The sequence below is a fragment of the Pipistrellus kuhlii genome, unplaced genomic scaffold (assembly GCF_014108245.1).
Source record: "Pipistrellus kuhlii isolate mPipKuh1 unplaced genomic scaffold, mPipKuh1.p scaffold_m20_p_13, whole genome shotgun sequence".
NCBI classification, from domain to species: Eukaryota; Metazoa; Chordata; class Mammalia; order Chiroptera; family Vespertilionidae; genus Pipistrellus; species Pipistrellus kuhlii.
The window spans coordinates 10,588,583-10,605,977 of record NW_023425438.1 but is presented as its reverse complement, the minus strand read 5'-3'; the positions used below and the strand labels follow the sequence as shown (position 1 = coordinate 10,605,977).

The 17,395-nt window shown below is 51.8% G+C and overlaps 1 protein-coding gene across 3 annotated transcripts in view; it reads right to left on the bottom strand.

Moving 5' to 3' along the window:
- GALNT14 (polypeptide N-acetylgalactosaminyltransferase 14) overlaps positions 1-17,395 on the bottom strand; it is a 168,961-nt gene that overhangs the window by 44,676 nt on the left and 106,890 nt on the right. For all 3 annotated transcript variants that reach the window (XM_045580561.1, XM_036434854.2, XM_045580562.1), the window contains exon 2: positions 17,119-17,288. In XM_045580561.1, the coding sequence (XP_045436517.1) occupies positions 17,119-17,288 (170 nt within the window). The remainder of the gene's footprint in view (positions 1-17,118; positions 17,289-17,395) is intronic.

Here is a 17,395-nt window from a genome sequence, read left to right as displayed (position 1 = left end):
CTTTTTTTCTTTAAAGAAAGCGTCTATTAAGACTCTTCATTTTCCTACGTTCAGCTGGGTCTCAAAGTGCTTCCTGAGCCACTACCTTCTTGGGTGTTCAATACCACTTACTGGCAGAGGTTGCTTCCCAGAGAGGGCTCCGAGATGCTCACCCCTGGCCTGGGGATGGAACGCCTCCCTCTTTTGTCTCTTTCCATCTCTCCACCAGCCAATCGCTGCTCCCCTGCTCCCCTCACCCCCTACCCTTGCACCCGCACACGTGCCAATTCGGGCGTGTCAGAAGCTCACTTAGCGAGGATCACTGTCGGTTATCACAGAAACACAATGCCGTGCGCATGCCTTTCCGCTCATCGCACAAGCTCATTACGCTGACAGCAGCCTGTAAACAGTGCCAAGAGGATCACCACCCCCACTTTCTCAATGGGCAGGAGGGGCCCCTGGTGGCCTGTAGGGTGCCTGCTGGGGCAAGGACCCGGGCCCTCTGGCTCCCTGACAAAGTCTCCCTCCTACAGCACGCTGCCCTTAGGGAAGAGGAGATGTGGTCATGAAGTATAAACATCCCGGATTTTATTCTGGAGCACAACATCCGGAGGGAGGCAGCCTCGGTAACTGTGAAGCAGAGGGGAGAGCTTGATTGTTATTACTAAAACAAGAGGCCCGATGCACAAAATTCGTGCAAGAGTAGGCCTTCCTTCCCCTTCTGGTACCCGGGCTTCCCTCACAGCCCAGGCTTTGTCTGGAAGGTGGTCTGGAAGGGCATCTGGTCTAATTAGCATATTATTCTTTTATTATTATAGATATGCATGCAAAGCAAAGCCGCTTTGGCTCCTCCAGGTCTGACAACAGCCCCAAGTCTGAGAAGACAAACTCTTGGAAGGAGTTCTGGCATCCGAGGGGAGACTGAAAGCAGTTAGAAAAAGGGGAAAGGTCATGCAAAGGTCACGCCACAAAGGGTAACGAAACCCAGCAGGTCTGGGGTGGGGCATATGGGGTCAAATCTTCCTCCCTGGGATCCTGGCAATGACCTGACTTCTCCAAGCCTTAGCTTCCTGGTTCGTAAGGGTGAAAACACCCACCTCAGGGAATGCTTTAAAACTACTCCCAGTGACCCCTTCCGCCAGGCACTGCAGTGAGCACCTCTGAAGGCTCCGAACAGCCTGATGAGGGGCTACTGTTTAACGGGGTCCCACATGAGGCTCTTTGGCCCCTTGAGTGTGGCTCTTCCATAAAATACCACGGCCTGGGCGAGTCTATTTTGAAGAAGTGGCCTTAGAAGAAGTTTACTCTCAAAAGACATTTCAATCGTTGTACCGTTGATATTTGGCTCTGTGGACTAATGAGTTTGCAGACCTACTGCTCTAGGGAGTAGCAATCTGTAGATTCTCAGATGCAGGCAGCAGAGTACATCCTCCCTCCCTCCTCCCCTCATTTCTCCTGCCACCAAAACTGATGTGTGAGAGGAGAAAAGGATGAGGAGGAAAAGCTCTTGTCCCAGGGACCTTTCCAGAATGCCAGATCCCCGAGGACAGGCGCAGTGAACCTGCTGCCAGCGTTTAGCATCGATTTAGTTTTTAGAGCTGAGAACACCTAACGCATCCCCCGCTCACTCTGCAAGGAAGCCTGCTCTTAGCCACGGGGAAAAGGGAGACGACCTAGAGCTATAGAATGCCGCACCTGCTGGCCTCTAGTTTCCGACTCAGCCCTTTAGAAGAGTGAAACACAAGTTGTCCAAGACGTATGACGGCGGTAGCACCAGAAACTCCCTTTAATCGCATTTCATGGGCAATGCTAATACACTGTAAAGCATGAAATTTTTATTTCATGTCAATTTCCCTGGGATTTCACATGCAGATTAATTTGTTTGTCCTCATAAACACAGACTGTCCCAGTTTCCTGCTTTAATAGCCACCCTTCCTTACTGTTACAGAAATCCTCCAGCTCATAAAAAAAAAAAAAACCCACTTAAAATAATAGTGAGATCTGCTATTCCCCGACACTTGCCGTGTTTTGAATTGCTGAGCATGCTATTGAATTCCAGGATACGGGGAGGGGGTAAGTGGCGCAGGGCAGGGAAGTGAGCGGCACAGGAAGTTGACTGGGTGCCGTGATGGACAGCTGGTGGCCCCCAGTCCCCACCTCCTTGTGTGATCTCCTCCCAGTGAGTGTAAGCTGAACCTGGCCACTTGCTTCCAAGGAACAGAATGCAGTTGAAATGATGGGACATCACTTTTGTGACTAGGGTACAAGAGACCGTGACTTCCATCTTTTTTTGCTTTGGTGAAGCAAGCTGCCATGCTGGGGAGCCCCCATAGCAAGGACCTGGGTGTGGCCTCTGGCCAACGGCCTGTGGGGAACTGAATCCTGCCAACAACCCCGTGAGGGTGCTTGGAAGAGGGTCAGCCATGCCCTGTGAGGCCTGCAGCCCTGGCCGACACCTTGTTTGTGCCTGTGAGAGACCCAGAAGGAAGGACCTACCTGAGCCATTCCCAAATTCCTGACCCACAGAAACCTCGTCATCAGTGTAAGCCACATGTGTCAAACACAAGGCCCGCGGGCCAAATCCGTCCCGCCAGGCCTTGCAATGTGGCCCGCACCGCGCTGTCATCACTGCACTCCGCTGCGTTTCCATCACAATGACAGTTTATGACTGTTCAGTAAACCATTCGGCCCGCGATTTAGGCTGGATTTTAGATTTTGGCCCCTTCTCTGATTGAGTTCGACACCCCTAGTGTAAGCCATTAAGTTTTGGGGTAATTCGTTATGCAGCAATAGACAATACAGGCACTCTTAGTGACAAAACAAAACAAGACAAAAAACAAGTCTACCAGGTTTCTCATGCCCCAAAGGCACATTCTCTTGGGTACCTGGTAGAAGAGCTGTGCAACTGCATCATGACTCCTCCACACGGGCTCCCAGCGTCCACAAGGCCCTTCATTGATTCCTGGTGGCCTCCAAGGTAATGCTAGGGCCTGTCAATCAACCATTCCTCATCCCGGACTGATGTTCCACATTCCCATCGTGTCTTCTAGCTGGCTTTCTCCCCTCCCCATCGATCTTGGACACTGCAGCTAGCATGATCTTTTCAAACTGCAAGTTTTTAATCACCTTTCAACGCTGTCCAAATTTCTGGGTTATTAAATTTTTTTGTTATTGATTTGAGAAACATCGCTTTGTTGTTCCACTCATTTATGCATTTAGTGCCCTGACCAGGGATCAAACCTGCGACCTTGACACACCGGGATAATGCTCTCACCAACTGAGCTACCGGCTAGGGCTTGTCCAACTTTCTCACAAAATAAAGCTGAAACTCCTAATCACAGGGACTGGGCAACACTTCGACTCCTCTCTTCACATCCTCCACGTGCCAGCCAGGTTGTGTCTGACCTGCTTTCTCCCTCTGGGCCGATGAAGGTGCCGCCTCCCTCCCATGCGTCTGAAATGCCTCGTCTGTCCCCCAAGGCTGGGCTATTTTCTCCTCTTCTGATCCTGGCTGGGAAGTCATTTCCCCTGGGAAGCAGTGCTTGACCTCCAAAGGCTTTTCCAATGGGCTCCCCGAGGGCCTGTACCCACCTCATCACTGAAAGTTATTGCCGAGTCTTGTCAATGTGCTTTTCTCTCCCCTCTGCTGACTGTTAGCTGCGATGGAGGCAAGGACTTATTTGCAGCGGTAACCTCCGTTAGTACCTACAGAGCGACTAAGCACTGCAGATACATACTGAATGTCTACAGAATGAGGGGAGAGGAAGCAGCTGAGGCCTCCACGGGGACAAAGCCACAGGGGAGAATGTACAATATCTTGCTAAGTTATGGGTGACGCCAGCTCCACTGAGCTGCAGAGCTGTGAGCCGAGTGAGGCACCAAGGTCGGAGTAAAGAGACAAAGTAAGTCATGAAAACTGTAGTTGGGGTATGAAGCCACAGTGGCAAGAACAGGGAGCCTGGGCTAAGGCTGTCCTGGCAGACATCTGGGCGTCACACGGTGCCTCTGAAGAACTCTGACTCATTCTCTATTGCACTGGAAGTACTCAGCCGTGTTTGAAAGGCCAGGATGTGCCCTAGCTGGTTTGGCTCAGTAGATAAGAGCATTGGTCTGCAGACCGAAGGGTTGTAGGTTCGATTCCACTCAAGGGCATATACCTCGGATGTAAGTTCCTCCCCACCCCAGGCCCTGGTTGGGTCAGTGCAGCATAAAAAAAATAATAATAAGCCAGGATGTTCCTGTCATATACCAAAGTCCTCAGGATAATAAAGGAGGCTTCCTTGAGTAAGACAAGAGAGAATGAATCCTGTCTGATAGGCTCATCACTCTCTTCTCCCGGACCTGCTCCGTCCAATCCAGGAGCACTTGAGATGAATTGAAATGGAGATACATTATAAGTGTGAAATACACACAAGATTTCAAAGACTTTGTATAAAAAATGAATGTAAAATATCTCAGAAACCTCCCCCCCCCCCATTGCTTATATGTTGAAATGATACTATTTAGGTACATTGGGTTAAAAATATATTATGAAAATTAATTTCACTGATTTCTTTTTCTTTTCACAGTGTGACTTCTAGAAAAAAATTTAATTACATCAATTTCTATTGGGTGCTGTTGCCCTAGGTCATTCCTGAATCTTAGCTTGTATATACCCTGTTTTCCTGAAAATAAGACAGTGTCTTATATTAATTTTTTCTCCCAAAGTTGCGCTGGGTCTTATTTTCAGGGGATGTCTTATCTTTCCATGTGCTAGGTCTTATTTTCGGAGGATGTCTTATTTTCGGGGAAACACGGTAATACAGTTTAAAATTTCAACATTAATTGAAATTTTAGTTGTCAGATATTGGTTCCCAGATGTTGGGTTCATTCATATAAGTAAAATAAAATTTAAAAATGAGCTCAGTCGGTGTGGCTCAGTGGTTGAGCATCAACCTATGATCCAGGAGGTCACGGTTCAATTCCTGGTCAGGGCACATGCCTGGGTTTTGGCTCAATTTCCAGTGTGGAGCATGCAGGAGGCAGCCAAGTAATGATTCTCTCTCATCATGGATGTTTCTCTCTCTTTCCCTCTCCCTCCCTCTCTGAAATCAATTAAAAATATATATTTTTTAAATTATAGAGACCATTGCTTGCAGCATTTCATGCTGCAGAAAAGAATCTATAATAACAAAAGCATAATTTGCTAATTAGATTAGATGGCAAATAGCAGAAGACCTTCCAGACCAAGCCGGGGCTGCGAGGGCCACGCTCCTTGCGTGAATTTCGTGCATCTTGCCTCTAGTATATTATACACCCCATCATCTACTATCACTATTTCATAAAAGAAAGGGCATTTAAATACCAGAAAAGGCTGCAGTCTCAGGATAATTTAAAAACCCTCTAAATTGTAAAATTTAACTTTAAGAAAACCTTTGTCATCGTCTTTCCCTTACTCCCAACTCCCAACTCCCTGGGTCACATCAGTGCAAACTCACCAAATGGCATCCAGGGTTTTTTCCACTCATGATGAGCCTGTGTGGCCACCCTCTGCAGACAGCATGGATGCTGAGCCCAGGAGACCCGCCATCTCCACCCTTGGTTCTGGCAGCTCCAACTCTGTCCTCGATGCTAACGACGAGCTGGTATGGTCTTGCCCTCTCTGGTCCCGTATCTTTTCAGGCTCTTCTGCTGCCCACGTTGCCATGTGCAATCTGGGCTCTCTCCTGACTTGCAGAACGCAGACACCTGTGGCTGCACTGAGACCTCCTAGAAATGACTGTTGCTCCATCCAGTCTGCACCAGGGCCCCTTGGTTTTTCCAGACAACTAACTAACTTTGGCCTCTTATGCAGACCAGCCCCTTCCAGGTGAGTAGGACACTGGCGTGTGGTGGGAAGATGAGCTGCCCTCAGGAAGCTGCAAAGAGGCTTCTCTGGGACCCATGTTAGGTGCGACCAAGCACCACCCAGAAGGCAGCTGCGCGCACACATGTGCATGTGGGTAGGCATGGGCACACACAGGGCAGAGTGTGCTCAAAGGGCAAATGCTGAGTCTAGCTGGGCCCCAAGCGTGGAGGAAGGCCAACTTCATTTATTTGTGAAATGTTTCCTAAAAAAGATTTCTCAGTGTCTGAGACCGGGGCTCCTTCAAGTCTTATTTTAGCCCTGCTGGGATCACATTCCTCAGTAGCAATGAGAGATAACATTTACTGAACCCCGGCTGTGTCTCCGGCGTTCTTCGGGGGCTGTAAATCTGCACAGCCTTTCTCTGCGGTAGGTGCGGCGACGCCTCCTCTCTCGTGGAGCAGACGGTGAGGTCACGGTCAGTGGGCAGAGAGCCTCGGTGTAAAGCCAGAGGGCCCGGCTGCCAGCCCTGTGTTCTCGCACGTTCCACTAGAAGGACCCCGTCGGTCATCCGGCTCACAGAGCCTTAGTTCATACTGACCTTGCTCTCCGTCTTTGGTCTGGAAGGCCTCATGCTAGGAGGCTCCGGAAAGATGGAAATCCCAAATCTGGGATATTCATCACCTGCGAAAGAACGATGTATCCCCTTGACAGTCTCGGAGCTAGCTCCTGGTATTTTCCAGACCTTCCCGCTGAAGCATTAGAGCAGAGTCATTCCCTCTGTCAGTGGGTGAAGGTCCTCAAGCAGAAGCAGCTGAGATAAGTCACCTTGCAGCCTAGTGACGGCAGGGATGTCACAGATGGAGCACACTGAGCTCGGGAATGGCCTGGTCAGGGCAAGTGTCCACGTCTCCTTCTCCAGGACATCATAACAGAGAATTCTTAGTTGAGCGAATGCGGTTTTAAATTCCCCCTGATTAGATTTCCCCTCTGGGAGGTCAGGGGTAAAGGGCAAAGGCTTCCCTCACCTTCGTGCCCCTCTGGTCAGTCAATCCGTTCCTGAGTCAGATTTATTCCAAATTTTGCCACCACCACTTCCTTTCAGTCTCTCTTCCTCGGCCTGCCGGACAGTACCAGCCTCCTGACTGTTCTCCCACTTGCAGGCTCTCCCCTCCATCCCATTCCTCCCCGTATTCCATAGTAACCTTCATACTGCACTTCTTCACACAACTCTATCGTCAGTAATCACCTGAAGCTAAACCATGCCCACATCTCAAGGCCTCCACCATCAGGTTTACCCTGAGCCCTGCCCCACAGTCCCTCCGTCTGAGCCTTCTGGCCCTGCAAACCCAGGCCACAACCTCCACACGCCTACCTCCCGTCCTGCCAGCTTCCTTCCCAAGGCTGCCTCCATTCTAACTGTTGTGCACTGTCCGGCCCAAGTTCGGCTGTTCCCACTGCACTTCTCATGGGCTGCCTGGGGCCACCCCGCTTTCCCCATTGCTGTGCTGTCTTCGCTGTGGCCAGGGGCCCCTTTTCAACTTGAAGTTTCTCTGGGCAAGTTACTCGGCTGACTGGAGTCAATTTCCTCATCTCTAAAACCAGGATCACAGCAAAGTTATTGGGGGGCTTAGCTGGGAGAACATATATAAGGTGCCTAACACATGTCAGGGGGATAGCTTGCTCCATAAAGTTGGCTGATTATGGCCTTAGATTTATGCACTAACAGAGAATTCTTAATTGAGTGACTATGGTTTTAAATTTCCCGTGATTAGATTTCCCCCTCTGGTCTGAAAATTCATTTCCATGCCTGCACTCCCAAACCCTGATGTTTCAGAAGGTAGTTTGAGTCCACATTTACTCAGCAGATACTGGTGAGGAGTCCGGGTGCAGGCACTGTGGGAGGCTCTGGACAAGTTACTCGGCTGACTGGAAACAATTTCCTCATCTCTAAAACCAGGACCACAGCAAAGTTATTGGGGGGGCTTAACTGGGAGAACTGCCCCTAGTCGCTCAAGGCCTCCAAGGGGAGAGGAAAGCAAATGGATGCTTGCAACTTGGGCTGTAGATGCTGCTGAGAGGGAAGCATGTGAGTGATGAGTAGGTTCAGAACTTAGCCCGAGCAGACAAGAGGCCTTCCAGGAGAGGGGATCCCGCCAGCTGGATTCCTGAAAGGCACAAGAATCTGCACTGAGAGAGCAACAAAGATCTGGAGGCGTGAACCTTCGGGGACAGTAGGCAGCTGCAAACCCCGGGCCTGGCTGGGGTGGACATGCCTTCAGAGGAGGGGTGAGCTGATGGCACTGAAGGTTTTGGATGAGGAGTGGTGTGTCTGCCCTGGGAAAGCTCTGCTGGAGGAGGTGGAGGAGATGGAAAAGGTGAAGGAGGTGTATGAGGTGGAAGAGGTGTGGAGGATGAACTGGTGAGGGGCTAGAGCCAAGTAGAAGGGCAGCTGGGGGCTGTTGCAATTACCCAGGTGAGAGGCGACAGCAAATGAGCATGGAGGCAAGGTCAGGGGTCAAGAGCTATCTAGGAGGTAGACTCAACAAAATGAGGTAAGAGGCGATTAGGACTCCAATGATTTGGGCTTGCTCTGAGATGAGGCAGGGGAGAGCAACATGGGTGTTTGCTATCTCCAGAGGTGGTCCAGGCAGGCTCAGAGAGGCTCGAGGAAGGAATAAATTATGTATCTGTCTGATGAATCAAGGAGAGACAGGGAGGAGTGGGGAGGCAGGAGGATGGAACAATGCCTTACTCTGGCTACTTCAAGGTCATTGTGAGGGTCAGGCCAGGGCAGAGGATGAGAGCTATCTGGATACAATAACCTCCAATCAAATATATGAGTTTCCTCTTGTAACATCAGAAACACCAATGATAACCACCAGGGGCGTTTGATAGTCCAGCTGGGACCCAGGCTGCTCTGTGGCTCCCCGGGTCCCTCAGCAGAGCCTTCTCTCACCATATCACACAACCTCAGTGAGCTTTGCAGCCGCCCTCAGGCACCCGCTGATCGCATGGCTCCATCCCACTGTCTGTCACCTCAGCCAGCCGCCTGCCACAGCCTCTCCCACCCACAGCTGCCATCTCCTCTCTGCTCTTTTCAGCTCCCATCAAACACATTTTGCACTTCCTGCGCCCTCCTCACTCCCCCCCCTCTCTCCCCTCACTCCCTCTGCTGGCCTTGGCTTCTTTCCCCAGCATCTGAAAAGTACGAATGGCACCAGGCCTGGCATCGCAGTTGCCTCATCACTTACTTTGCCTTCTAGTTTTCAAAGTTAAATGTGACATTCAGGCACAAGTGAAGCGTTGGTGCAGGGGGCTGAGGCTGAGGCTGAGGCGGAAGCTCTGTGCCTGCCTTGTTCCCTCCACCCTGCCCTGCCTTGTTCTTGGAGCACAGCCCAACTCGGAGATGGGGGACCCGGTGCTCAACCAGGACCTCTCCAAACTCATGCACGTCACCCCCTCTCCTCCGGAGCTGTCACACTTCCGCCTGCCTCTCACCTCGCGTTTACCCACAGCTGCGGAGCGGAGAAGACGTGGCAGGGCCTGTATGCTAACACTGATCCCAATACAACACCAACTGCTCATCACCACAGCGAACAGTCACCCAGTGTCACTCGAGGACAAAGACTGTGTCAGCCTTCGACACGGACTATGGATGTGCCTCCTCACAGCAGCCCAGGTACCATGATTATTCTCCTGAGGAAACTGAGGCTCAGAGAGTTTGAGTGGAGCACGCAAAGACCAGATAGTAACTGGAAGAGGTGCTCTACCTCCCAACTCACACAGCTAGGCCTCCTGCTAGCTAGTTACCTTGCCTGGGCCTCAGTTTCCTCCCTGGTGAAACAGTGATGACCCCTCACCCCAAGGGCTTCGGAGGACACTGTGAGCCAGAGATGTGAGGGCATTTTGTAAGGCTCACTGAATCACAAGGTGTGATTCTTCTTACTCCGAGGACTCCAGCTCCGTTTCCCTCCTGCCTTGGAGGCCGTGTGGGGTGTCGCACCAAGCCAGGGGCTCTCTGGAGCCCTGGCCGAAGTGGTAGCCGAGCATGGCAGTGCCCTGGGTTGGAAAGTCCGCCTGTGCCAACTCCTTATTCCAAGTGAAAGCTGCGGGCAGGTCACCAGTGTGCCGGCAGGCTGCCCTCCACGTGATGTGCCAACTCCAGGAGCAAACAGCTCTGCTGTTCTGTGCTTAACAGATCCTGGGCCTTCAGATAAGCGGAGACCGTGTCACACCAGCTTACATTTGTATCTTAAGCTGCCGGGGAGTCTGCTGACCTCTGCCGTGTGGCAGGCACCAAGGAGCAGGGGAGGCAGTGACAAAGGGCAGCTCTAATGGCCTGGCAGGTCCTCTGTCCCGTGGGGGGAGGGCGGTGCGTGAAGGAAAATATCAGTCCAGGGCGTGGGGGAGGGGAGCTGCACTGAGCCTGGGGAGTCACTCGGCTGGAAATAGCCTCCAATGGGATTCAGCTCCTAAGTCCGGTCCCACACGTCCTTCTGGGCAGAAGTGTTTTCAACCAGCAGAGAGCTGGAAGTGACCTTAATAACCATCTCTGAGCCGCTTCCCTCTTCTGACAGGAGGAAAGGGGCAGCAGGTTGCTGAAGGGTCTGGGGATATCCCAGACAGAACGCAGGTCTTTCCAGGTTCAGCCTAGGACCCTCCCCCTGCCGCCACCCCCCTCCCACTCCTTTTATCAGGCTGCTGAGACGCAGGGCAAAACAATCAGAAGAGAAACAGACTAAAAGGCTTCCGGCTTGGTTCCTAAGAGCCCACTGGGAAAACCCCAAGTGAGCATTAACAGGAGACTAGATACATACATGTAATACAATATATTCACCCAAAGGAGTACTGTGCACAACAATGCCTTCCCCTCCCTGGGCACAGCAGCCACCCCGCAGTCCCACAGCGCTGAAGACAACTTCCCAGAATGCAGAGCGCAAACCCAGCCTCCTCCCTCGCCTTCCCCTGGCATCACCGGCCCTGAGCGCCTGGGCGAGGGCTTATTTTCGAGGCTGGCTTAAGGGAACAGTCTTCGCCGGGGTGACCCACAGGGGAGAGGGTTCTTTCTGGTGGCCCCTGGAGGGCACTAGGGCAGTTCCCAGTCACCTGACTGGGGCATTTCCTCACTTGGGAAATGTAAGCTCCTGATAAATTCTTCGATCCATGAGACACAGCCCCAGGAAGAATTCCTGCTCACCAGTTCTGATATTATCACATACAGTCAATGGCAGTATGAACATCAAAGCATTCCAATGCCGAAGGAATTAACTCTAAGCTCCTTACCCTGAATTCAAGACTTTGCCATAACATGACCCCAGGTTTCCCTATATCATCCCAGTGTCTAAAGCTCACAAGTCTCGAGCTCCTGGGGAGTGGGGAGCAATTCCTAGCATAGAGTGTGCCGTATGGTTAGTGCTCAATAAATGTGTTGAGCAAATGAATGAGCGCATCAATAGGAAGAAGAATGAATGAATGAGGTTTGTACACGTGACGTCTCATCAGCAGGTTTTCTTGACTGGACCCCTTTCAAAGGCTGAGCTGCCTCTTGGGGAAGTTTGTCTGAAACTCACAGAACAGGCAGTGGTGGGAGGGGCAGTAAGTAAGGACCCAGGGGATTGGGAATGAAAGGAATCCTGGCCCAGAGGTACCTACAATCTCAGCCTCTGATCTTCCTTTTATCTTTCTTTCTTTTTTTAAAAATATATTATTAATTTCAGAGAGGGAGAGGCAGAGAGAGAAACATCGACGATGAAAGAGAATTATTGATTGGCTATCCGCTGCACACCCCCTACTGGGGACTGAGCCCACAACCCAGGCATGTGGCCTTGACCTGAATGGAACCTGGGATCCTTCAGTCCGCAGGCCAACGCTCTGTCCACTGAGCCAAACCAGCTAGGGCCTCTGTGGTCTTTCTTGCCCCCACCCTGGTGAGCACCCATTCCAAGCCCCTGATGGCGCTCAAACAGCTGCCCGGGCAGCAGACAGTTCTCCAGGATGTCCAGAAACTCCTCCCGCTGCCCCCTTCCAAAGCTCCCTGAAACGCTGAGATGCTCTGAGGTGAAGTGCACTCAGCACCGCTGCCAACAGGCTCACAAACTCCTGTGTTGAGAAACGGTGCATGGGAGGGGCCAGGATGCAGCAGACAGGAGCTCATTTGCAAAAGCTAAGCGTCTATGATGGGTTTCCCTCCCTCCCCCCTCACCTTCCCTCCCTGCCACCTTGATGTGGCATCACCAACGCTGTGCTGAGCTGGTGGAACAGCCTTGAGTCTGAGGGAATACGAACATTTTTTATCCTTAGCTGCTCCAGCCATAAAGATTTTTATCCTATTACGGCTAAGTGACGAGTACAAGGAAAGAAATGATGATGATCTCTGGCAGCCACTCCAACCGAGTAAATACAAGGAGGGAGAAATGGGAGCCCAGGCTGGGCCACCGCTCTTTCATTGCCCAGGATGAAAAGGAGCAAAGGAAAAATGTCCTCCCAGGGAGACGTACTGAAGTGTGGAATTTTCCCTCCAGGCAAGCAATTGGCATCCCGCTGCCTGAACCGTTTAGCCTGGCACTGGGCTGGGCGAAGGCCGGGAGAATGTGCTGAGGGGAACAAGCACAGCAGCAGCCTGCCAGGAGGAGGTGACCCCATGGGGCCTCCCAGCCCCAACTCCTTCCAGCCACGGTCCTGAGCTCAGTCCGCCCTGCTGCCTGCTCCCTGCAATCAAAGCAACCCAGTAATAAGTATTGCTGGGCCACAGCGAAGATATACATTTGCTTCATCAAAATACTTCCTCCCTCCTAGAGAGGTGTGCCTCCATAGAAGGGCCTCTTGACAGCCAGATGTCTTATGTGTTACTTGGATGACGGCAGATCGAGCTGCTGTCACCAGGATGGAGGTGGGGGCAGGACATCAAGAGTGTTTGTAGGGTCAGTCCATGATTTACAGACAGCGGGACTCACCCCTTACATTAGATGCTGCCTCTTCCTTACATTGTAAGTTATTTATGGCCTATCTCCCTCTCTCCCGGACATAGGTGGCCTCGACTTATTCCTCCTTGGGGCCCCACAGGACCCAGGCAGTGTCCTGGAAGTGAAAGCTTTTATCAGTGTTAACGGAATTGTGGGCCTTAGGGAGGAAATGTAGGGTTAGGAAGCCCTGAGGCAGGCTGGGAGAGCAGTGTGTGTTTATGAAGGTGAACTGATCTACAATTGCGTGGTGACTTACAGAATGAGGAGGCTTCGAATCCAACTACAGATGAGAAGATACAGCAGCCAGGAGGGGAGCAGGGAAGTGCGGAAGGCCATTGCTGGTTACCTCATCCCCACTCCTCTCACAGGCCCCGAACTGGGGAGAGGGAGATACCCAGCCACACCAAACTGTGTCTAAAGGCCGATGACACCAGGTCGCAATTTTAGGTGAAAATGTCCAACATTATAGAAGGGGTGCGGAGGGTGAGGGGAAGTCGTTAACTCCAAAGGGGGAATGAATAGGGGATCCGATGGAAACAATGCAGATTTTCCAAACAACCCTGGGTACACGCTCATTCACTTCACCTTAAGCCACGGGTTCCATGGGGCAAAGGCCCAAGGGGAAAATGGCAACTCTGCCCTGCTCCATACAAGGTATGTAAGCCCTCAGCCTGTCTGGGGCTTCTCCTATCACATGACATCACACCATGACTTGCATGCAAGGGTTCCACTCCGCAATGCACTAGGCCTTCCGATCAGCACAGCGGCCCACTGGGGGAAAACCTGCCCCGCACATCCCTCCTTCTCCCTGTCTTCATCCCACCTGCTGCATCGTGGATACCCAGGCAGTTCACCCAGCGCCTGCCCTCTCCGCAGCGCTGCTCTAATGCTCCGCTAATAGTTCTCAGTTTCGGGCGCTGTCGGAACGCGTCCTATAAATCAGAATCCAATTACTGTGGTAAGAAAATTGGAAGTAAGTGTAATAAGCTCAGGCCCCTCCCACAGGCTGTGTCTTCACTCTTCTCTTTTCAGTAATGAGAACTTATTTTCCAGGGGAAAAGCCTTGTTCCTTTAACGGATTCTGTTCTCCAGATCCCTCATCGGAATACCCTGAGGACGGAAGGGTACGAGGAAGAGGCGTCTTTTAGCTCCTCTCTCCTCTTTGCACATACGGCAGATGGGAGGGGGAAGTAAATTACCTTTTCATTCTTTCTGGTACTCTCCCAGTCATTATTGGCTCAACAACATTTACTGAATTCCTATCACACAACAGGCAATGAGGATATTATCAAAGATCACCCCCCCTAGAGGGCAATTGGTGTCATAACAGGTAGAACCTTAGAGGCAAGGCATCATGGGAATAGAAAAGTGGGCCAGTGGGAGGAAAGCCTGCATCGATGGAGTTGGGTCCCACAAAGGAGCCCGGGGTCCAGTGTGGACCAGTGGCCCTCTGTCCAGGAGTGGCCCCACAGCGGGAGCTTCTTGGTGAAGGTGGTGCCAGCTGCCTGGAGGATGGCTAGAGATTCTGTGGTTGAAGGAACTGGGAGAAGGGGGAGAAGGAAGGAACCAGAGAAGCCAAAGCTCTGCACACAGCCTGAGACGGAGTCCTGTCACCTGGATAGAGGGAGAGGGCTGCAGCCTGTGGGGAGGTTGGTGGCCTTATTCTAGAGCACATGTGTCAAACACAAGGCCCGCGGGCCAAATCCGTCCCGCCAGACCTTGCAATGTGGCCTGCACCACGCTGTCATCCGCTGCGTTTCCATCACAATGACAGTTTATGACTGTTCAGTAAACCATTCAGCCCGCGATTTAGGCTGGATTTTAGATTTTGGCCCCTTCTCTGATTGAGTTCGACACCCCTATTCTAGAGCCTTTTCTTTCTACTCAAACCCCGAGTCTTCCAGCTAGACCAGGCCACCCATAGACTTCATCTGATCCACAAAGAGTAAGCCGTTGCCCTGTGGTTTCCAAACTTGAGCGGGCATCAGAATAATACCCTCGTGCTTGTTAAGTCCCAGGGTTTCTGATTCCGTAGTTCTGGGAACTAGCTGCATTTCTAACTAGTTCCCAAATGATGCCAGTTGCTGTTGGGCTGCTAGTTTGTGGAACCAACTTTGAGAACTGTTGTTCTGAGTCCTTGCTAGTCACAGTGTGCCCCAAGGACTGGTGGCATCAGCGTTGCCAGGGAGCTTGTTAAAAGTGCAGACCCCAGGCCCTACCCCAGATCTGCCGAATCAGAGAGAAACAACCTCCTCACATGATTTGTTAGTTTGCCTATGTAAGTGTGAGAAAGCCTACCTGGAGCAGTGGTTCTTAACCCGACTCATTAGAATCACCTGGGGAGCTTAGACAAGAGACGTTAGCTGGTCCGAGTCTGGGTATCAGCGTTTTTAAAAAGCTGCCATGTGGTTCCTCTACGGAGGCCTGGATTGAAAACTGCTGAGGTTCATGCTTATGTCCACACTCCACGTCCATATGTATGGGTTTGACTCCACCACTCCCATTTCTCTAGCATTGAACTCAACCTTGAAACGCTCCTCCGTCCCTCCCTGCCCATCACCACTCCTGACAACTTAGTGATCTTCCTAGTGCTCCTCCCTGATACCTGGGGTAGAGGGTGCATCTCTGGCCTGAGCATCTTCAGTTTTCTCAGGAGAGCCACCCCGCTTCCATTCCAGGCCCTGTGGTGTCCGCTTGCTCATATTATTACCCTGCAATAGTGACTACAAAGGGCATGCTTTGACATTTACTATGGAGTAGGTAAGTACTTTCCATGTATTTTATTTGATGCTTACAAAATTGAATTAAGTAGGTATCATTATTGTTCTTTTTTAATCCCTATTTTTCAAAAGAGGAAGTTGCAATCCAGAGAAGTCCGGCATCGGTGAATTCCCTGAGCCAAGTCCACGGCACAGCCATGGCCGGAAACAGGGTGACCTGACCCCAGAGTCTGCATCCTTCACCCCTGGGCTGAACTGCCTTCTGCTTGGTTCTGCCTTTGGGCATCAAAGCAGGGCAAAGTCAGTACAGAGCGGGGAGGCTGGGACCACAGAAGGATTCAGGTCTTAGATGGTGAGTTTAATCTCATGAACACAGGTTCCCTGGGAGGCAAGGGTCGGAAATGGGAGACCCTATAGATAGGTTACCCTGAAATGGGGCCCATTTGAGGGAAGAGCACCAGGCTTTGCTGGCAGTCTCCGGAACGTCCAACCCCACAAAAATGTTATGGGCACAATCAGCCCTTTACCACTCAGCCTGGAGATGGCCTATCCAACTGATGGGCTCTCACGGTGCTAGCCTGGGGCTTTGCACATGTAGGTGCTCAATACCTCTGCCATGACTGCTGAGTCCCCTTATTCCCAAACCCCTGTCCTCTCCCCTTCCTGCTCTTTTAGATTAGGATCCATTAAGTCTGAAATGCTCTGAGTAACACAAGCCCAGCTCCCACAGGGCAAGGTTAGTGTCCCGAGGATGACATATGGCTGGTACACTTTTCCTTTTTGTCTTCCAAAAAGGGTGTCTGGATTTCATGTGAAACCTCTCTCCTCCTCTTGCTGTGATTCCAGCAGATCACACTCCTGAACAGATGGAACTCACTGGGTTAGTTGCCCAGGACTGGGCCAGGGAAACTTAGAGATCTTTGGGGACAGGCTCAGTTCTTCAATCCCCCCAGACACCTGGCCTTTGTAAAATTCTCTCATTTCTGCTTCTCAGATCACAGAAGAGGTGAACACAGAAACTCATCCTGCTCGGGATTCCCCTGCTGCAGGGGAGTGCATTCAGGGGCACGTCCCCCCCGGCTCCCACCCAGAGGCACCGGCTCCTTTCCTGGCCCGGAGGCAGCTCTTTGCCCCCCTCTGGGCTTGGCATCTGGACTCCGGACAAGAGAGGGACCATCAGACTGAGACCCAGTGGGGCTCCTCAGCATTCTGTCCCCTCGCCCTTCCCTGTTCTCCGATCTGTAATCTCTGCTCAGGGAAATCAATAGCCTAATGTTCAAATAAAATTCTGTCAGACACCAAGGACCAGGATCAGTGCCAGGGGCTTTTAAAGGATTCTTGACTTCAAGAAGCGTTCAGGCCAGCGGCAGGGGCTGTTCTAGGTAGAGTCCATCCCCTGGGTCTCTGTTTGTCCTGCTGCTGGGGAGAGGGGCCTCCGACCCTCTCACAACCAGGAGCAGCGCAGACTGTGTAAATGGCCACATCATACGTAAATCCTCTAGCAACCAACTGGCAGCAAATGGTTTGCCTGCCCCAGCACTTGGCACCGGGCACTGCACAAAGCGAGCCTGCTGTGGATGTGTCATGACCGCAGGGAGTGGGGGAGAGAGTGGCAGAGGAGGAGGAATACCTCAGGTGGCGAGTGTCCGGGATGGCCCGGTTGCTGGCGATCCGCTCGCTCTCCCGCTGGTTGAAAGCGTACAGCTTATAGGGGTCGTCCCCCACGCGCCACTTTTTGGCATTCAGATACCGCCGCTCATCGAACTGGTCCCACAGGTCATCCCAGTCAGCATCCAAGATCTGCGTGACATGAACGGGAAGTCTGTGAGAATGGTTCCCGGCCCTCTACCAGCCCCTCCGTCTGTCTGTCAGTGCCCGAACGTGGGGACCCAGGCTTGTTCTGTCTG